This window comes from Uloborus diversus, chromosome 9 (genome assembly GCF_026930045.1).
Source record: "Uloborus diversus isolate 005 chromosome 9, Udiv.v.3.1, whole genome shotgun sequence".
Classification (NCBI taxonomy): domain Eukaryota; kingdom Metazoa; phylum Arthropoda; class Arachnida; order Araneae; family Uloboridae; genus Uloborus; species Uloborus diversus.
In genome coordinates, this window is record NC_072739.1 from 75,107,479 (window position 1) to 75,130,666 (window position 23,188).

Below are 23,188 nucleotides of genomic sequence, written 5' to 3' on the forward strand. Positions count from 1 at the left end.
AGAACTATAAATATTGTATATACAAAAAAAAAAAAAAAACATGAGGTACTATTTTGTAATAGGGATCGCAGCAAAAACAACCCTGTTGTAAAAATTTCACCGCCAAGAAAACCTTTAACTCTTCCCAACAAAAAAGAAAGCCTTCATCCAAAACCAGAAAACCTCAGCCTTAAAAAGTCATGATATCTAGTTGACCCGCCAAGTATCTGCCAAACTATCATCCTCCCTGTTCTCCTCTTTCATCACACCTACTTCCGTTAGATCCTCCTCCCACCTTCAACTCCTCAGAAATATGGATAGATCATGTAAATTGTTTATCTTGTTTGGCGGGAAGCTTTTCTAGTTGAGGTGGTTGCTTGGTGAGCAAAAAGCTTCCCGCCGTTTCTGGGGAGGGGGGGAGGGAACAGAAACGAAGTTGGTTATAACACTTCAGTACACAGTAGCTAGGGGTACCCCCCCCCCCCCAAGGGCATGAGGGCACCTCCTTCAATATCACAGAGACCCCCCTCACCCAAAATCCAGAAACCCCTAAAATGAGAAAAATACCTCTCAAAATAACTCCCTCTAAAAATTTCGATGGCGCAGTCTGCGCCATGATCCCCCTCCCCTCCCACAGATGGTCCCCCCTGCAATAGCTTAACATCAGCAGGGGTTGTCCATGAAGGATGTTACACTTCACCTTACCCTCTCGCCTCGTCACATTTCACGCAATGCTAATATATACATATTGCTATAACGAACGCTTTTATTTCGACCAAAATGTGTGATGTCACACTTCTTATAACCCCCTCCTTCCCCTTTGAGACAAACTGTCACAAGTTCATGAACACCGAACCCTCCCTCCTTCCCCCTCTCTAGCGTGATATCATCTATGAACGACTCCATAGGTCTGCTCTAAGTCACCAAAATCGCGGTAATAATTGCTATAAGGGAAAAGCCCGCCCCCCCCCCCCCCCCCCCGGAGAGCGCTATTCATGTTTTTTTTTTTTTTTAAATGATCATGTATGTTTTTAACATAGAACCATATCGCACCCCGCCAAGGAAAGTGACACAATTCAAAATTTGGGGAAAATGTACTAGCTATAGATTTAAAATCTAAATTTACCGCTCTTTCTTGCCTCAAAAATCGCACTAAGTTAGTTAACCTAAATGGGGCGTGGAGGTGTAGAAACGATATCATCAATAGTGACACATCATTAAAATTTCATAATTTAGGAGAATTTTTCTCAAACTTTAAGTATGCATTATGTATCCATGCTGCAAAAACTAATAAGTTACACATAAGTTGATTGCGTATACTGTAATATTTGAGACTAAATCGCTTAAAATTACTATTGCGTTAAACTTTAATTTTCTCAACTGCTGTTTTTTTTCAGTTGTGACACTTTAATTGCCTATGTGCGATATGTTGAACAACTGAATAGGCGACTGGAGCAACGTTTCTAGTTGCAAATTACGCATTTTACATTCAGAGCTGTATTAGAATGCGGGCAACAAACGTTTGCCTATTTTGTGATCCCCACATGTAACGTTGTCCCGTAAAAGTACTGGAGGAACTGAATTAGTTTTGGAGTAATAGAAAGAACTTTATTATAAAAAAGTGTATATATTTTTTCGAATTAAAAAAAAAAGGTCAAAACAGTAACGCGCGCGTACAACGTTGTTTCAGTTACTTATTCAATTATTCTATTGATAGCCATATTGGCGTGTAAGAATCTTTAATTTTTGTTTTGTTCCTTGCTTCGTTTCTGAAGAATAGAAGCCATATCGAAAAAAAAAACCGTATTGAAGTAGTGAAATGTGTTACACAGAGAGCAAATTACTGTGGCTTCCAAAATTGTTAGTACGCTTTAAAAGTGTGTGGTAAAAATAAAGTACGTTCCTTGGAATTGAAATAGGCCAATACTTTTTCATATTGTCTCAACGTAATTCTAAATACATCAACCCGACATTTTTTATAAAATATTGAGTGTTTGAAATGGGTCAAAAATGAGGAGACAGAGAATGAATACGCCATAAAAGTCGTGCGCTGAAAAATTTTCGGAAAAAATCGAAATGAAAGTTATCGTCTGTTGTCTTCTTTTTTTATTATTTTTTCATTGCGGTGATAGTTAAAAAATCGTTTGGCATTAATTTTTGCTTGTTTACTTCACAAATTCTACGTATTATTTAAAAAATGACTTGTATTCGCAAAGTAATAACAAAGACAATTCGAAAATGTATTAATTCTTCATTATATTCAAAGTAAAATAGTTCGAAATATTGCAAAAGTAGTTCATTTATCCCATGCTACCAAGGGCGCCCATATAGGGGAGCAAGGGGGTCTCGGGCCTCCCCCCTTTGAAATGAGAACTTCCTTGCTTTTAGTGCTTTTTTCTTTGCAAAAATGTACAAAAATTTCATTTCCAGTCATTAATGAATAAGTTATTAAAAGTGTCAAATTTTAATAGTATCTCTAATCTGTACTGAAATCGGTTTCCATGGGGAAAATATTCTGCTAAACCATAGGGCAAATTTTTGAGCCTCCCTTAAAATTTTGCATATGGGCGCCTTTGCTTGTGTAGCTTCACCGAACATGCTATACAAAAAACATATAAATGCCCATATGATTATTGTGAGCCCCATATATATTGTAAGCTTACAAAGAAGAAAAATTGCTGTTTACGAAATTTTTCCATAAAACAATAAATTAAAATAAAGCGAATAATCTTTTTCCACTTGTCCCAGACCGATACAGGTTTAGTAATTTCTACCAGTCCGTATCGATTCAATTCAACAACCACAAGTAACTAAAAATGCGAGAGTGAAAAAATGAGTGGTAAAAAGTACTAATCGGTCATTAAAAATTTCAATGGAATGTAAATTACTTATTTTTCAACAAAACATTTTTTTTTTTTTTTTGAAAATATTACATATTGTACAAGGGGGCCCGTATGCAAAATTTAAAGGGAAGGGGGGGGCTCAGATATTTTCCCCATGATTTAGCAGGATATTTTCTCCATAGAAACCAATTTCAGTACAGATTAGAGTTATTACAGTTTGACACTTTTAATAAATTATTCATTAATGGCTGGAGAAGAAATGTTTTTATTTTTGCAAAGAAAAAGTACTAAAAGCAAGGAAGTTTCAATTTCTAGAGAGGGGGGTTTGAGCTCCCCTATATGGGCGCCCTTGTTAATGTACGAGCTAACAAAATTGAAGAAATTTGAAATTTCACTGAAATTTTAATTTTTGCTAGAACCGTGGCGCCATGCAATGGGAGTTTCTCTTAGCCTTTTTTTTCCTATAAATATTGCTGGGTTTAATTGAAATTTATAAGGAATAATTATTAATTTTTATTGCCCTAACTATTAGGTTCCCTGACCCACTTGAAACTCGCTTCAAGCGAGTGATATTTAATTTTTTTCCAATTCGTTGTCTTCCTTGGTCCGATTAAACGGATTTTTGGTCCCAATTAGAGAATAATATTAGGCTTGTGCAATGGGATTTGTTTTGGTAGATTTGTTCCGAGTAAGAGGCTGGTTCGATTAACCGGTGGTCCCATTAAGCGGATTCCATGCGAATTCGCAACTCCAGAGCTCGAATACGCTACCTTGCGGTGATTAATAATACTAAAGAAAAAGGTAAAACATTCCATTCCACGTGTTTTCTTTGGGGTAAATTACAGGCTTCAGACAGTTTGTGGTGTTGGTGCAATGTAATTTCAGAAGAATAGAAAAGAAAGCTTCCCACAAATACGATGAAAACTTACTGTCATTCACCTAAGCGTCAAAGCAAGTTGTACGTTACGGCATGTGTTTGTTTTACCTTTTTCATCCGTCATTAGATAGTGGCTGCAGCGCCCCCTATAGTTGCGAATAGCAATATTCAACCTTTAAAGTCTTTAGAAGATAAACTCTAACACATCATGACAAGGCAAGTTTAGAAAATATAAAATTAAATATTTGCCGACGACAAATTAAAAATTAATTTCTTATCACGATGTTTTATCTTTTCGCAACTCCAATAAACTATAGAGGGCGTTGCAGCCACTGTCTAATGGTGGATGAAAAAGGTAAAACAAGCAAATGCCGTAACTTATAACTTGCTTTGAAGCTTAGTGAATCATAGCAATTTTTTATCGTGTTTGTAGGAAACTTTCTTTTCTTTTGAAATCACATTACACCACAAACTGTCTAAAGCCTGTAATTTACCCCAAAGAAAACACGTGGAATGGAATGTTTTACCCTTTTCGACATTATTGTTAATCACCGCAAAGTAGCGTATTCGAGCTCTGGAGTAGCGATTTACTTTTTTTTTTTTTTTTATTAATGTTGCTTTTTGATTACAGACGATAATTTAAATTCATTTTGTAAGAAAACATAGAATACGTTACCGAAGGTATATTCTGCATTTTTCCACAACTTGTCCCAAAATGGGATTATTTTGGAAAATCACATCAAACATGAGTCATAAAAATAACACAAATCAACGTAGAATAACAAAACTTTATTATTTTTCCATTTTTTATAATAGAAAAGTTAAGTACTTCAAATCCTGATAGTAAAAAGGATTGAGTTTTGAGAGGAAATGAAATCCCTCACGTACTGAATTGAGAGATTCACTTTCTCATCATTCCTACATCAATCAACAAGGCGTGAAAAAAGCGTCAGTTTCAAACCCTGATAAAAAAAAAAAAAAAAAAAAGAAAAAAGAAAAAAAAAAGGATTGAGTTTTGAGAGAAAATGAAATCCCTTATGTTCTGAATTGAGAGATTCACTTCCTCATCATTCACACATCAATCAGCAAGACTGCAGAGAAGCTAGATTCGGTTTCAAGTCCTGGAATTCTACTGCTTTAGGCAAAAGGCACTGAGCCAGTATTTTGGTTGATTTGTTGATATTTGTTCTGAGCCACTTCATTGAGCAATTACATACCAAGAAATTACCTAAAAATAAAAAACATTTAACTTTTTTACGCAAATACATGCTATAAGTGTACCAAAAGAATTTCCTTTTGAAATAAGAGCATGATTTCGAGTAAGCTCACAGTTCTAACACAAAAGAACAAATTTTATGTAAAATGAATAACTAATATTTCATAAGATTTTTTTTTTTCTTCACACATCTTACCCTTTTCGTCCGGTATTAGTATTGAAAATGTAGGGTATTCTTACTGGTTTAGCGCTCCTTAGTCTCAGAATTATTAGCGTTCGATGGAAGGAAAGAGTCGAAAACATCGAATTCATAGGAAATGAGGCGGGCAGAACACGTGATCGGTAAATCCGGGTTTTCACAATGTGTACTACACGCAGATGATTTTAATAGAAATTCACTTCTTATTGAAAACAAACAACGATGTTTCACGTAAAAAAAACTTGTCTGGCCAACTTACAGCTTGGTTAGATTATAGCAGAGGTTCCCAACCGGTGGTTCGCGAACACCCAGGGGTTCGCGAAAATTTCGGTGCAATGGCGGACCGGGTTTTCACAATGTGTACTACACGCAGATGATTTTAATAGAAATTCACTTCTTATTGAAAACAAACAACGATGTTTCACGTAAAAAAAACTTGTCTGGCCAACTTACAGCTTGGTTAGATTATAGCAGAGGTTCCCAACCGGTGGTTCGCGAACACCCAGGGGTTCGCGAAAATTTCGGTGCAATGGCGGATTTTTCCTAGTTTGGTAAAAAATTATAAAATATTCAATTTGCACACATAGTTACTAATTTTTTTTTAATTTGAAAACGCGCCACTCTTGCATTAAGCTCAAAAAAAAGAAAAAAAAAAAAAAATCTTTCAGCGGTTTTATAATCTTGGTTAAAAAGAAATTTTCTCATTTTTTTTTCGATAGACAACAAAAAGAGATGTCCTTCCTTCTTTATTGCGAGGCGCCATGCAGAAACGTTGTATTAAGCTGTGGCGGGGATCACGATGACCTTAAAAAGGCGCCATCGCGTGGAGTCAATCAAACAATATACATAATATTCATATGTCGAAAAAAATAAAGAATTCTCAAACAATGCATCATAGGGGTATTATTTCTAATCTGGTTGAAATATAACTCGGGAATTTCCGTCGAATTCAGTCATCGAATAGCAGACATGACAGCAAAAGGCTCCAAACTTAAAATTTATTACTGGATTTTACCCATCTGTTCGTTTTCAAAAATATATAACATCAGCATGCTCATAGTTCTGGGGAAATAGTTAACAGACGTATTTAGAGATACTTTAGAGATGCTTGAAAACAAGTGATTTTGTTTGCAGTTGGTTTTGCTACGTGAACTTACTACTCTGTTTGTGAAGTTATAATCGTGTTGGTAATTTTTATGATTTAATAACTTTCTGCTGTTATGGATCGATGGTTGAAAACTGGTAGTTTGGTTGAGCGACAAATGGACAAGCAGTCAATCGATCAACCCTCAACATCAGCAGTAACTTTCGAATCAACACAGGATATTGAAATGGATAGCTGTAATGAACTGCCGCCTCCCCCGACTAAACAGAAAAGTGAAAAAAGGAAAAAAGCGAAAATATGACAGTGACTATTTACAAATGGGCTTTTATTTTACTGGAGAAGAGTCTGAACCTAGACCGCTTTGTCTTCTCTGCAACGAAGTTCTAGCGAACAGCAGTTTGAAACCGTCACTTCTGAGAAGACACCTCGAAACAAAGCATCCGACACACAAGGACAAACCTATTGAATATTTTAAAAGAAAATTGGAATATAATAAAAAGTGTAGCGTCTCTACGTTCCTGTTAGAATCCAACGAAGATAGTAAAATGGCCCTTGAAACTTCATATCGAGTCAGTTATAGAATTGCAAGATCTGGACAGCCACATACAATTGCAGAAAATTTAATTGGACCGTGTGCTAAAGATATTGCTAAGTGTATGCTGGGAGAAAAGTCAGCAAAAAAAATTGACCTGGTTCCGCTATCAAACAACACAGTATCACGCAGAATTACTGATTTGGCAAGTAATGTGGAGAAAGAACTTGTGAATAGAATAAAAGAGAATAATTTTGCGATCCAGCTTGATGAGTCGACTGATGTAGCAAACGCTGCAATATTACTTGTCTATGTTAGGTATATTTTTAACGATACAATTAAAGAAGATGTACTATTTGCAAAACCTTTGAAAACCAACACAACTGGAGAAGCAATTTTCGAACTGGTCAACAGTTACTTTGAAGAAAATGGAATAGATTGGTCTTTGTGTGTGGGTGTGTGCACGGATGGTGCAAAATCAATGACAGGAAAATTTGTTGGCTTTGTGGTGCGAGTCAAGAAGATTAACGAGAAAATTGAATGGACTCATTGCTGCATTCATAGACAAGCATTAGCATGTATGTGTATTCCCGCAGAATTATCCGCTACTTTGAATGATGCGGTAAAAATTGTAAATTTCATAAAATCACGTGCCACAAACTGCCGTCTATTTCACGCGCTTTGTGAGGAATTGAGAAACCTTCATGTTACTTTACTTCTTCACACAGAAGTTAGATGGCTTTCCCGTGGCAAAATTTTGACACGCTTATTTGAATTAAAGTCAGAAGTCCAAGCATTTTTTGTTGATCATCCATTTCACTTGTCCACTTGCATATTCGATCCTCTTTGGATGCAAAGGCTTGCATATTTAGCTGATATCTTTTCAAAATTAAATGAATTAAATCTATCCTTGCAAGGTGCAGTTGTTAATATTTTCGTTGTATGTGATAAAATTGAAGCTATGGCAAAAAAAATTGAATTTCTGGACCCAATGCCTGGAAATGGGTGAGTTTTCTTGTTTCACTTCTCTTAGTAGTTTTTTATCAGAAAACTCAATGAAACTTGATGAAAGCGTTAAAAGAAATGTATGTGAACATCTGCAACATCTTGAACTAACTTTTGACGAGTATTTTCCTAATAGGCGTAACGTCCCTCTCTCAAACAACTGGATACGCAATCCTTTTGAAGGAAATCCATGCTTAGAGAACACCCTGACATTACCTGAAAAGGAAATGCTCATCGAGTTATCCTGTGATAATTCATTGAAAACTACCTTTAAAGAGCTCTCGTTAATTGACTTCTGGCTCAGTGTAAGAAATGACTATACCGTTTTGTCCAAAAAAGCAATTCGAATTTTATTACCATTTTGTACAACATATCTGTGCGAGAAAGGATTTTCCTTCTATACTTATCTCAAAGATAAATACCGAAGCAGATTGAATGCAGAGCCTGATTTAAGACTCAAACTGTCAGACATTGAACCAAACTTTCAGTTTCTTTGTTCCGTCAAACAGCCATAAATATCGCATTAAGGATTTTTTCCCCAATTTAAAGTATGCTTAAAAAAATAGTTGGTTTATAAAACTTGTTTATAATTTTTCTTGTAGATGTAGTTTTAACTTTTTATTAATGTTTGCACTTTGATATTTTACAATTATATTTTTGTTTATTGCAATCAAATGCTGCAAAAAATGGAAAGCAAGCATGCTGTTTTTTTATTGTTTCTTACATGTTACTAATTTCAACATCAGGGGGTTCGCGAACTTTTTTGCCTGTTCCAAGGGGTTCGCAAAGAGAAAAAGGTTGGGAACCGCTGGATTATAGCAACCATTGTTTATCTTGTTTTTGACTGGTTTTGAAGTGAACTCCTGATTCACCACATAAATTCCAGCAATGCTGAAGTGAACCACAAGTAAGATTCGAATGCATTTCCAAAGCCAGTATTTTTATGCTACAGAAAATGTTTAGTATGAATAATACATTTCTTTTTTGCAACGGAGATTAAATTGATGTAATGTAAACTTAATTTTAAGGAATAAAACATTTTACAGAAATCAAACTAGAAATATTTTTATCGAAAAAAAAATCTTTAATAATGATGGGAAAACTATTTGAAATTTCTACAGTTGTGAATGAGTTTGCAGGCTGCCTAGACGGTCACATTCTAGCTGCCAAACCGTACTTTGGTAGTGACATCTGTTGATTGAAAACAGGAGATTGTACTAGATTTAAAAAAAAAATCTAAGTGGTTTGTTTTTGTAAGAAAATGATCATGATTGCGTTCTTTTTAAAAGAAAAATTTTCGAATGCCTTGCTGAACAGTCAATTTCACAAAAAGTTCAACAAAGAAATTTTCCTTTCTATTACACTCGCTAAAGATTTCATCAGGAACATTTTTACGAACTGTAGTTCAGGACATATTTTTTCAACCACCTTTTACATTTCGTTTAGGCTTGGAATTGTTCAGTTTTTCATTTAATCTAAGCTGATTTAGTAGAGAGGAACAACTATCGGACAAAAGGAATACCTAACGTTTTTTTACAGAAAAAGGTCACAGCCGAAATTTGAAAAAAACTACTGTGTCTTTCACGAGAAAAGCTCCCGCCGTCAAGTCTGAGCCCATCTACTGCCATAGAAATGGACTTCATTCTGTTTCTGCAAGGGATAGCAGGAAGGCTTTTTGGCGCCATTTCGCCACTCGTCTGCTCGCCTTTGTGCAGTCGTACGGGTTTTTCCAACATTAAGCGTCCCTTGGAAAAATGAGACGCGCCTCGTTACTATAGCAGTTGACAGGCGCAGACATTTCGGCGGTGACTTTTCTCGAGATGGTCGGTCTTTTTTTTTTTTAGTACCTTTCGTCTCTTCTTCGATACCCACTGGTTTAGTTTGTTCTTTGAATATTATCCGATTAGAATCTTTACCACTTCGAGCAAATATTAACAACTAGTTGTGTTTGTTTTGATTTTAAGCATTTTTACCCCTAATGAAGTCTCTGCTGAAAGCAAACTTTACAAATATCTCTTCTCAGCGAACTGAAAATGAAGGTGTTTTGTATTGCCAACGAAATATGAAGAAAATTAGAGAGGCTTTTTTTTTTTAACTCTTCTGCTTACCTAAAAGCCGCTTTCACAGGGCACTTTTATAACCCACATAACCCAGCTCCTGGTCTTAACAAAAAGGTTGAAAATTTCCCTGTTCACAAGTGGAAAGCGGTGTTGTCTCGTAGTGTAGTTTTACCAGGGGTGAATACAAGGGAAAGATCCTAGGGGTCATGAACCCCCCTCCTCTGCCTAAATCGTCGAAAATATCCATTCATATTGTGTTCAAATAATTAATGGAAAAAAATGCAGACGATTGTCGTAATATTTGAAATACATTATGTTTAGGAGTAAATGCTTGAAATACTATTCCTTTCTTTGTTTATGAAATTAATTAGTGACTTTTATACCCTACTAGGCAATTCATTTCTAGTCGATTTGTTGCTTTTCATTGACACCCAAGCAGTTTCAAATATTTCGTAACTAAAAACCCTACATTCTTCAGCGTGACCCCGCCCCATCCCCCTAAAATGGTCGTTTTCATCCGCCTCTAGGTTTTACTCAGCGCCATAAAAAGTAAACTGCATTCTGGACATACGAACCCATAAAAGCTCCAGTTTATTTCATACTTTTTAATGCAAACCAAACTTATAGAAATAGTCTCTAGATTGGAAAAAAAAAATCCAAATTAAGGAACTAAGCACATTGGAAGGAATAAAAGGCTTACCTCTAAGATCAATTCTTTCTGTTAGCACTGGCATTTTGGTCCAAGTAGTGTTAGGGAGCGTAGTTATCAGATTGTAACTCAATTTCACTTCACGCAAGACTTGAATCCTATCGAACATATCGCTCGGAAGAGACAGAATAGCGTTGTAACTGCAAGAAAATATGCTCAAGCTCATTAAACTGAATCAAAGACATGGAGCTTTGTCTTTTAAGTGTTGTACAGGCACAATTCACGAACAAAAACTAAATCACAAATGTACGTTAACAAACAAATTGACCAAAATTTACAACAACTTGAACATTAACAATAGGGAAGTCTTCGATTTTTCAATTTTATTTTTATATGATAGAGTAACATGTATGAACATCATAGGTGAAAAAAATTTTGCGATACGATAAGTAGTTTTTTTTAAATTAATTTTTAAAGTTCAAGCGCTTGTGACGTCAAATGGCATAGGAAGCGACGTCATGCGCTCTTCCGATACGGAAGAAGCCGAAAGACGGGTAGGCTTCGAAGTTGACTTCGAAGACGAAACGTAAAAGACTTATCTCCTCGCTTTTAACTCCTCGCGTTTCTGGAACATTAAACCTCTCATCCTCTCGGAAATATTCGAATATCATCATTGATGTTACTTGAGGAAGATTATTTAGATTGTGCTTTAACGAATCCGGCCTCCATAGTGTGTTCAAAAAGATTATTGAATTTCTAAAAAATAAAAATATCAGCGCGCTCAAAATGTCCCTTGCGAAAACAAGGGATCTTCGGCGGAAGGCTGCCGTGACGTAAGCTCGTGACGTTTCAGAAAAGCGCACTTTTGCGCGTGGATTTTTAAAAATTCATTAAAAATCAATCACGGTGTTTTAAAATTCGGCGATGGTGAATTTTTTAGTCTTGAGGGTCAATTAACAATATCCAATAGTCAAAATATGAACATTTAATAGGTTGCAACTTCCCTATTGAAATTAACAACAAATTGAACAAAAAAGGGATCAATAGAGGAGATTTATAGATGGTAAAAACGTAAATAAATAAATTTTAAAACATAATAATTATTATATTTTTTAATTTATTTATAAGTTGGGGGTTATTAGTTGAAGCAATACCGAAATGAAAGTTACACAAGGTAATACAAGGTAAAAACAGCCTCATTTCTACAAACTCTCCACAAAAAAAAGTGTTTATTCTTTTGCAAAAGTGTGCTATAGCTCCCATTTCCACAAATTCTCCACAAAAAAGTATTCCTCCTTTTGCAAAAATGTGTTACACGAGTAGTTCCCATTTCCACAAACTCTCCAGAAAGTGCTCTTTCTTTTGCATAAGTGTGTTATCACACGCGAGCCCCTCCCCATTCATCGTGTACATTTTGGAAAGTTCCCATCATGTCATAATTTTCGGGGGAGGGAGGGGGCAAAATACTTACTGTATTTTAAAGGGGGGAAAACGAAATACACATTTACATTAAATTGAATATATACCTTTGTGCGTGAAAAGTAAAACAAGAAATAACTACATATAATAGCTCAAAATTGCAGATTACTGCAGACACGTGTTTCGAGTTTGCAAAGAACCTTTTTTCAATGCAAACTAAGTGAGCTTGTGGAAGAAAAGACATCGGACAAAAGCTTTTGTCGACCACTATCATATGATTTTGCTTTAACTTCCAGAGCAAGAACTAGGGCACACTCTCACTGTCAAATTAACTAAACATAGCGGAGGACGCCGTTGCTGCTAAATATTGTAAAACAGTATTTTGGCAACGGCAAGCGATAAAACGAATAGTATAGTTCGAGAGTTGATACGGTCTAATTTTAAATAGTTTTCTTTTCTTTTTTTTTTTTAAATATTTATAAATAAATTTTTAGCTTTCTTAATAGTAATTCAAACATCGTCCGCACATCACGTTAACCACGTCAAGCGGACAGACGAACGTTTTCCGAAAGGGGAGAAGCATTCATATTGCGAACGTCCGTTAAGTGCTCACACAATAAAGAGAATCTTGTGGAGACCAATGAAATGCGACTCCCAACTCAACGGACGTCAAATATCTAGCTTCTCGTCACGTTGACGGATCCCGTACAATACGGCTTGCTGTCATTGGAAACGCCGGCCGAAAACTGGTTAGAGAGAAAAGTACGTCGGTGACGGGATGTGCGGACGCAGTGTTAATGTTGCTTTACCTTAGAATCTTTTTCTAACTAACTTGAATTCGACATTTCACAGGGACGATCGCTCCTCCCCTGAGAGACCCATCAGAGGCAAGTGTAGACCATCTTCGACGACATTAAAGAAAAGAATGGGGTTCGAATCTCCCTGTTCGGAATTGAAGTTTCCAAACGGCAGTTTCAGACGATTTTTGGTGACGTTAAAAGGAAGAGTTTGGAGGTCTCCTCCTGGGTATTTTGCAAAATTTAATTTTTAATGACGCGATTGTAGGCATCTCAAGTAGTGTTTGGGGAAGAAATCGGTCCAGTGCCTTTTGTTTGATTATTTTTCGGAACTGAAGATTCAAAAAAGCGCACTTTTGGACGACCTTCGATCATGTTAGGATGAAGGGGTCTCAAAACATTGTCCTGGAATTACTACGAAATTTAAGTTTCAAAAAGCAGTTTTTGAATAACTCTTCCAACGGAAAAGGAAAGGAATTTGTTCGGGAGGACCACCTTGGATAAATTTTTATACTTCATACTTCAGTTGTGTTAGGTAAAATGATGCAGCAGCCTCTTTCCCCCACCCCCCTCCTTTAAGCAGGTGTAAATTAGATATGTGGTAGAGGTAAGCTAAAAAATCAACCGCTCCCTTCTTGAAAAATTTCTGGATCCGCCGCCCTTGCACCTACCTTAAATCCAGAGATCTCAGAGATCTGTCATCTGATCTGAAGATCTTCCTGCTGAAGGAGGTCAGTTGGTTTCTCGACAGGTCCAGTGCGGTTAGTTGATGGAGGTTGGAGAAGGCATTGTCATTGATGCGAGTCAGCTGGTTGTTGGACAAAATGATCGTCTTCAACTCCTTCATGGTAGAAGGGAATGCGGCGCCGTCGATCACATCAATAGCATTGTAGGAGAGGTCTACGGTCTCCACCAGAGGGGTTTTCTTGAACTCCCTCGTGGACAGGGACGATGGATTCGATCCCAAGGAGCAAGTGGAGCACACGTGACCACTGTAGTAATAAAGTACTTCAATAACAATGAAATTTTAGAGAAAAACCCTGCTCAAGCGACTTATGATAGCTAAGAACAGCCCAAACTTTTTTTTCCCCGCACCTAAACTTAAGATGATGCTCGCCCCAGAATACATATAATATATTCTGCACTTGAAGCATGAGTATATAAAAATTTTCTTATCACTTTATTGAAAAAAAAATTAAACATTTGAAATACCAGATAAGAATACTAATCAATTACACGTCCAAGCTGCAGCATCAAGATAATTAAATTTAGTCATTAAGAATAATCTTTAAAAAATGTCTGACAGCAAATTGTAGAAAATAATTCAAAAGTTTCGACTAGAAAACAGCTAATACTTCGAAAAACAAAATTCGAAACATATTTAAAAAAATAATAAAATCAAACCTCAATCCAGCATTCTTGGCAATTAAACTAGTCAGGAACTCAGCTTGCCCTTCCAGAGCTTCATTGCACAAAAAGCAGTTGTGCAGATTACCTCCCTGGATCTCCAGCTCCCGAACTCGCAGAGCAGACAACCATTTTTTTGGAAAGATGTTCATTTGTTTGTACTCTTTAGAATCTGGATCGGGAGTAGGGATAACTTCAATTTCATTCATGTCGTCTAGTTCTTCATCTTCAATCTTTGAGAAGGTGTTCAGCATTACCAAGCGGTCGACGATCATGCTTTTGAAAGACTTGGTAACCTAAAGGGGAAATAAACAGTTTTTAGCATACTTCCCCGTAAAAGTTACAAAAAAAAAGAAAGAAAAACAAGAGAATGAAGACAGGAAAGAAAGAAATGAATGGGGTTGTTTCCTTCAGTCAAAAGTGCTATTTTTAGTCACTGAAATTGATAGAATAAGCAAAAAAATAACATGGACCCATAAAATACTTTAATTTTCACAACAGTTGTTTTTTCATTAATTTTTTAAAATGTCCGATTTTTCAAACAAGGCGTGGTCACTATGACGTCACAGATGATGCACTTTGGCGCATCTGTATCACGTTTCCACGTTATGATAATCAAGAAGCAAATTAAATATTGCGCTCTGCGCTTGCTATCAACAATATCGTTGCCAGTACACGTGATTAAAGATGCGATTTAAATATTGTGGTCTGTAAATGGTAACACTGAATGTGACTTCATCATTTATGATGTCATCGGCAAAAGCGTAAACAATGAAAGCGCACCGATTAGAGTAATTTTCTTAAAAATATTAAACTTACGACCAAACGGCACGACCTTGAGGGTCACGGATTTGGACGAAATTCTAGATATAGGTCCATTCCCACTAAATATGAGCCTAGGTAAAGCGGTTTGACTGCATAGACCCTAGTCTGGCTGCAATGAGGGTTCAAAGTTGCTAGTTTGGCCCTAGAAATGCAATAGCGTTTGCATTTGAATTTCAAACTTCGACACTATGATCGATGTCCCAACACATTTGGCATCTTTTGTTAGTACAACGAGTGGAAGGGAGAACACCTATTTATTTATGAGCAATATTTAAGTTACTTGAAAAGTGGAAACGATCTCGTATTTTTTTTTTTTTTTTTTTTTTTTTTTTTTTTTATGTGCCATGTGCAATACATTAGAGCTTTTTCTCCTCTCCAACTTTTTGCTTATCGTTGTGGAATATCTTTGATAGCAGACGAAAAATTCCAGTTAAAGTAAATATTTTCATTAACAAACGATACATACTTTTTACTAGCAGAGAATTAATATAAAATGAAAACAATTAGTTTCATTTGGAAACGATAAATATCCTTAACTATGTTATTTATTATGGCATTCAAGTTATTGAAATTTAAAGTTGTATATAATGTAAATTTGAGAACTACTTATTAAAAATTAGCATTCAGCGTAAATAATTCAAAGGTAAGTGCATGCAAATGGCTCATACTGCAGTACAATAGCAGACAAAGAGCTAAAAATGGTAATTCAAAAAAAAAAAAAACTCCATTGCAATACTGGGTCCAAATTATCAATTTTGGACCCCCGTTTCCGCCGAACTAGGGCCTATGCAGTCAAATCCCTTTACCTGGGCTCATACCTAGTGGTAATTGACCTATATCTAGGATTTTGTCTAAATCCGTGACCCTCAAGTTCGTGCCGTTTGGTAGTTAGTCAAATTATTTAATAAAAAATTATTAAATAAAAACAAAAAACCCAACTGCGTAAAAACCGGAAAAAAAAAAAAACCTAAAATGAGAAATGTATAAGCCCAGTAGTTTAGAATGTTATTAAGTACTACTGAATAACTACACCGCTGAAATAGTTTTATAACCGTAAAGAGATAAGACAAATCATAAATTCATAAGCAGAATAGAAGGATCAACAGTCGGGGCCCATTCCTTTCTGATTCAAGGAACCCCGTAAAATTTGAATGGGCCCCGACTGTTGATCCTTCTATTCTGCTTATGAATTTATGATTTGTCTTATCTGTGTACGGTTATAAAACTATTTCAATGCAGGGGTGCTCATCCCACCCAAGCTTAATGGCGCAAATCCCCCCACCCCCTAATTTTCTCGCTTTCGAATCGGGTTAAACATAAGTTTTTAGAGTCTAATTTCCAGTCAAGCTCACGGGGGAAGGGGGGGGGGGGTAACGCTAAGAACTACCACTTGAACTGAAATATTGTTAGATTGTTGAACCGAGTCGCCTTCACTAAACTTAGAATGTGGCCCTTGAGTAAAAAGTTTTGAGAACTTTGAGTTTTGCTACATCTCATTCTTTTTCCAAGCGTATGAATAAATAGAGAGAACGGATTCAACCTTTTCTGATTTGGGATGGGGTGATTACTAGATATATTCACTAAGGTAGGGGGTCCGGGAGTTTCTCCCCCGGAAAATTTTTGAAAACAGTTTTAGACGATCATTGGTGATGTTATGGGGAGAAAAAGCTCGTTTGCCTCTTCCCGGCAATTTTTTGAAATTGAAACTCAAAAACAAAATTGTAGATAGTCTACCGTTGTGTCAGGGAAAGGGGACGGGTTCGAGGGTTCTTCACCGATAAATTTTCAAAATTGTAATTCTAAAAACACGGTTTTAGACTATCTGTGGTAATGTTGGGGGAAGAAGAGATTTGCGGGTGCTCGTCCACGGAAAATTTTCGAATTGAAGTCTTAAAAGCGCTATGTAGGCTATCTATGGTGAAAAAGCAGACAGTTTTCTGAAATTTAAACTCTAAAATCGCAATTGTAGTCGACCTTCGTGACGTTAGGGAGAAGCGTTTTCGGAAGCTCTCCCCACGAATATTTTTCGAAATTGAAGCCCTGAAAATCAAATTTAAGACGATCTTTAATGATGATGACAAAAGTGGGGGAAGAGAATGGGGCCCTCCACTTAAATTTTGGACTTACAGCTTTAAAAACGCAATTTTTGGGTAGAACTTTGATAATGTTAGTGGAAGGTGATGTTCGGTGGCATTCCCCCGGCAATTTTTCAAAATTTATACCCCAAAAACGCAATTATAGTTTATCTTTGATAGTGTTAAGGAAAGAGGGGGATTCAGGGGATCTCTCCTATAAGTTTTTCAAAATTGCAGTTCTAGAAACGCAGTTTTAGATGACTCAATGATAGGGAGGGTGTTTTTCGGGCTTTACAGTGGGGGCACTTTCCTGGAAGTTTTCTGAAATTGAAGTCGCATAGCCAAAAAGTATAGGTCACACACAGATACACTGTGATTTTTCGGAAATCCCCAAAAATGGATTCAGCTATTCAGCACACATCGAAAATCAGAACTCGAGAATTTTCACAAGACTAATACTACTTCCTTCTATACATATTAGATATAGAAGAAAGTAAAAATGATTTCAGAAAAATAATTAAAGCACCTTAAGGGGAGTCGGTACCCTGCATGCGCGTAACGTTAAATAGCTAACCTAGCTAAACTTTATGTACCTTTTTTTCAAAAATCTTAATGATAAAAGTTAACAATTTTTAAAATATTTTCAAGAGATGTTTAAGAGTCTACTGAAGTAAAATTTTACTGCACTTCTGTTTTTTTTTTCTTCATAATTTATTCCATTTCAATCAATAGTCACTTTTTAAATGAAAAAAAAAAAGAGAGAGACTGTCTATTTTTTACCATAAAAACAAGCTGTTTAAGGGGTTACAGTACCTCAAAAATGATGAAACGATCAAAAAAAAATTTTTATTGCTTATTTCAAAACAAAAAACTATTCTGAACACAGGGAAAAAGTTTCATTGCTTTAGTTCAAATATTTAAAAAGTTATGAGTGGTTTTAGGCCATGCTCGCTATGTGTTCTTATGCAAAAGAAAAACTTTAAACTGCGTTTTCTCGATGATGGTATTTTTGTGTTTCCATGGCATTAGAATCCCTAAGGATTTTTTCTATTAAAGATATAGCTTTAAAGTAATACTTTTTGCAATTGGGATAACATATTTGACAAAACTGTGCATTGGATAAGCATTTTATAAATTACTCAAATGTTTAGAGCATGTTAAACCTTTAAAAACCAATTTAAAAAAAAAACTTTGATTTTTTACATAATTAATCACAGAAAATTTTCTAATAAACTCATAAGCAAATGAATGCACAGATTTTTAGAGATGATTATTGTGATCGTTTAGCAAAAAATTTTTTTTAATTAGTGCAAAAATAAAAAAACCTTAAGGATTTCAAAAAATTGAAATTTTTTTCAATTTTTTGAATTTTAAAAAAAAGTAATATGTAAAGTGGTCTTCTAGAAAGAAGAACATGAGTTTTTTAAATTGAGATTTTGAGAAAATCCCGTTTGAATGTAAAACTGTACGTACATTTTAATGCATTTCTGCCTCATCCAATATCCATTTCTACTATATATTAAAATCTGTTCGCGTCCGTCTGTCTGTCTGTCTGTTTGAAGATCTATCTTCTCGAGAACCGCTGCGAATCGAGAGTCAAATGAGATACCGATCAATTCGAAATTTTCCAAAGAAAACAATAGGATCAATCTCGTAATTGTGCGACTTTAATTAGCGGAGATATTAATTAAAACGTTAATTAACATAACGTTATTCAGGAATTTTTTTATTTCTTTCCTGTTGCCATTTTGCATATGGGTGAGCAAGTAAAATTCTAATAATTCTTTTAAAAGAGATTTTTTGGTTGCTGTCCAAATCTTAAAACAACGTTTCCATCTAGAATTTTTATTTTAAATTAGATTAAAATTGGTTGCACTATTCGGACATAGCCTTTATTTCATCGTCTGTCTTTTTTTTAATTTTTACATTCAACGTTCTTAACTTTTTTCAGCATAGGAAAGTTGTTTCTTTAGCTATGTTTATTGATTGTAGTGTAAGTTTATCGTTCTCCGGCCTCATATTTTGGTACATTTAGGAGGTGTGACTAATTATGTTTATTTTGTTGGACCTTTTCCCGTCACATGGGTGAGTTTTCGAATTGTAATAACTCTCTTTTTCCTTCCTGTTTCTATTCGGAACTCCAGTGCTCGAATACGCTACCTTGCGGTGATTTACAAAACTGCCGATGGAACTAAGACATTGCCACGTTGCGTTCCACGTGTGTCTGTTAACGTAAACACAGGCAGTTTGTTCTGAGTATTTATTAACGCAATCGATGTGTCTTAGTTTGCTTTCAGCTACAGAAATTAATTCGTCCCTTAGTAGTATTCTCGAGCTTCTCAAAATAATATTAGTTTTCCTTATTTCTTTCAAAAAAAGTATTAAATGGTGGAAGCGTAAACAAGAAAACTCTGGATTAACAAAATTGGATAACGTAAAAATTTAAAACCAGGTAAAATTTTTTTATGTTTTGTATGAATTTGTAAGAATATGAGTTTTTTTTAATCTTAAATTAATTTAACGAATCATATTTTACAGCAGCATTTAGTTTGAATGGACAGTATGCAAAATATTTTCTTGAATTTATTATCGTAGAACAAAATGAAAAATGTTTAACCGAGAAAGAATTTACTTTATTCCTTTTATTCTCAGCTGAAAGGTTTCGCCAAATTTGTTTAGGGTTATAGTTTTAGTATTGTGCGAGCAAAGTAGCCTTGGCGAGATTTCGCGTTTTTAGTTAAACCATTTTTAATTTTTATCATGAGTGGAATAAAATGATAGTAAGATTACAGAATTCGATAAGTAAAAAGAAATAGTGGTCAATCAACTGAAAAGAAAACTACCACCATATATAAGCTGTGAGTACACATTTTATTTATTTTGTTCTGAGTGAATTTGAATAAATATCAGTTTTTCAATTCGATGAAAAAAAAAACGAACTTAACAACATTGACTGGACACTTTTCCTTAACCTAATTCCACATAAATGATTTAAATAACCTTTGTTACTACAGTATCCTACTGAAATAGACAGAATGCAAATAAATTTTCTTGAAAATATTTATCGCAGAGCAGATTGAAAAATCCAGAAAGAACGTTAAGAATTTGAACAATAAAAAATAAAAGTTCACCAAAAATCTGTTTATAGGGTTATGGTTTTAAAATTGTGTGAAAGGATAATGTATCTTGACAAGATTTCGCATATCAGGTAAATCATTTCCATGACGAATGAATTAAATGCATGATTTCTTTGGATATCCAATCATATAGGCATAGAAATAAATTATCTAGTGTTAAACGTTACTCTTGACAGTCTGCCACGTATGTGCACTATGTGACAAAAATGTCAACAAATGCCGGAAATGTCACGAAACTGAACTTAATATGTACTAATGTATAGAAAAAACGGTACAAAATGAAAATGCCGTTCGAAGCTAACCAAAAATTTATGAATTCCGAATTCAACATCGTGAAAATGGCTGCTTCAGAACAACTTACTGTGTGTTCTGCATTAATTGTTTACTTTCGTAATACTTTTTGATTTCTAATCTCTTTCTATATGGGTCAGAATAACCAAAAGACTTTGAAAAATCTTTTCAAATGAATAAAGCGAAAAAATCATACATAACAACAAAAATCACAACACTTTTAGCATTTTCTTCGTTACCACATGCGTTTGTTTTAGTTTTTAAGTCGGCCATTAGACAGTGACTGCAGTGCCCCCTATAGTTCGTTGGAGTTGCGAATTTTTGAAATACAGTTTGTATCGTTAAAAGGGCATGTTAAATTAAGATTGCTTGGATTTCTTTAAGTGAAACAGAGTTGAACAGAAAAAACTGTTTTTAAGGATTTTAACTAAAGCTAATTTGGAATCTGATGACTTTAAATTAATGCTTATTGATAATTATTTAGTCTTGGTGCTTAAGTTTCACGTAATCAACCAAAAAGTGTGTGTCATTTTAAGTCAAAAGCTGATTGTAATTGTACATAAATATTTCAGATATAGTCTATCAGATGTAATTCATTTTAACGTGAGCACAGATATATATATATATATATATATATATATATATATATATATATATATATATATATATATATATATATATATATATATATATATATATATATATATATATATTTATATATATATATATATATATATATATATATATATATATATATATATATATATATATAGATCTGTATAAATATATGTTGATAATACATATATTTTCATCTTTTGTGCTAATTGAAAATGCTCATAACTTGTATCATTGATAACTATGATTAACGTTAAAGAGATTTTTGCCAAAAATAAGCTCTACTGGTGTTTTGCAAACCTTGCATTACGCGTATTTATTTACTCCTTAGCGCTTTAGAAACTAATGTCAGAGTAATACAAAAACATCAATTGGACATCTCTTTCTTTTTTTAAGTAGCCCGTGCAACGCCGGGCACGCAGCTAGTATATTATTATATAATATTAAAATCTGTTCGTGTCCGTCTGTCTGTCTGTCTGTCTGTCTGTCTGAAGATCGATCTTCTCGAGAACCGCTGCGAATCGAGAGTCGAACGAGATACCGATCAATTCGAAATTTTCCAAAGAAAACAATAGGACCAATCTCGTAATTGTGCGACTTTAATTAGCGGAGATATTAATTAAAACGTTAATTAACATAACGTTATTCAGGAATTTTTATTTCTTTCCTGTTGCCATTTTGCATATGCGTGAGCAAGTAAAATTCGAATAATTGTTTTAAAAGAGATTTTTTTGGCTGCTGTACAAATCTTAAAACAACGTTTCCATCTAGAATTTCATCTACTATATATTAAAATCTGTTCGCGTCCGTCTGTCTGTCTGTCTGTCTGTCTGAAGATCGATCTTCTCGAGAACCGCTGCGAATCGAGAGTCAAACGAGATACCGATCGATTCGAATTTTTCCAGAGAAAACAATAGGACCAAGCTCGTAATTGTGCGACTTTAACTAGCGGAGATATTAATTAAAACGTTAATTAACATAACGTTATTCAGGAATTTTTATTTCTTTCCTGTTGCCATTTTGCATATGCGTGAGCAAGTAAAATTCTAATAATTATTTTAAAAGAGATTTTTTGGCTGCCGTCCAAATCTTAAAACAACGTTTCCATCTAGAATTTCATTTTAAATTAGTTTAAAATTGGTTGCTCTATTCGGACATTTATCGTCTGTCCTTTCTTATTTTTCACATTCAACGTTCTTAACTCTTTTCAGCATATGAAAAATGTTTCTTTAGTAATGTTTATTGATTGTAGTGTAAGTTTATCATTCATCGGCCTCATATTTTGGTACATTTAGGATGTGCGACTAATTATGTTTATTTTGTTGGACTTTTTACCGTCACATGGGTGAGTTTTCGAATTCTAATGAATCTCTTTTTCCTTACTGTTTCGATTTTTGCAATACAGTTTGTATCGTTAAAAGAACACGTTGAATTAAGATTGTTTGGATTTCTTTAAGTGAAATAGAGTTGAACAAAAAAGATTGTTTTTAAGGATTTTAACTAAAGCTTAATTGGAATCTGATGACTTGATATTAAATTAATGCTTATTGGTATTTAATAAGTCTTGGTGCTTTAGTTTCACGTAATCAATAAAAAAGTGTGTGTCATTTTATGTAAAAAGCTGATTGTAATTGTACATAAATATTTCAGATATATTCTATCAGATTTAATTCAGTTTAAAGTGCGCAATATATTTTCATCTTTTGTGCTAATTGAAAAAACTCATAACTTGTATTATTGATAAATATGGTTAACGTTAAAGAGGTTTTTGCCAAAAATATGCTCTACTGGTGTTTTGCAAACCTTGCATTACGCGTAATTATTTACTCCTTAGCGCTTTAGAAACTGATGTCAGAATAATACAAAAACATCAATTGAACAGCTCTTTCATTTTTTAAGTAGCCCGTGCGACGCCGGGCACGCAAGCTAGTTTTATAATATTAAAATCTGTTCGTGTCCGTCTGTCTGTCTGTCTGTCTGTCTGAAGATCGATCTTCTCGAGAACCTCTGCGAATTGAGAGTCGAACGAGATACCGATCAATTCGAAATTTTCCAAAGAAAACAATAGGACGAATCTCGTAATTGTGCGACTTTAATTAGCGGAGATATTAATTAAAACGTTAATTAACATAACGTTATTCAGGAATTTTTATTTCT

The 23,188-nt window shown here is 34.7% G+C and overlaps 1 protein-coding gene across 1 annotated transcript in view; it reads right to left on the reverse strand.

The window, feature by feature from the left end:
- Positions 1-4,467: 4,467 nt before the first annotated feature.
- The window catches only part of LOC129229535 (protein slit-like), a 41,572-nt gene continuing 22,851 nt past the window's right edge, over positions 4,468-23,188 (reverse strand). Inside the window, exons 3-6 of the mRNA XM_054863856.1 lie at positions 14,086-14,384; positions 13,353-13,673; positions 10,517-10,665; positions 4,468-4,927 (exon numbers count right to left, since the gene is read on the reverse strand). Coding sequence (XP_054719831.1) covers positions 4,782-4,927; positions 10,517-10,665; positions 13,353-13,673; positions 14,086-14,384 — 915 coding nt within the window. The 3' untranslated portion in view covers positions 4,468-4,781. The remainder of the gene's footprint in view (positions 4,928-10,516; positions 10,666-13,352; positions 13,674-14,085; positions 14,385-23,188) is intronic.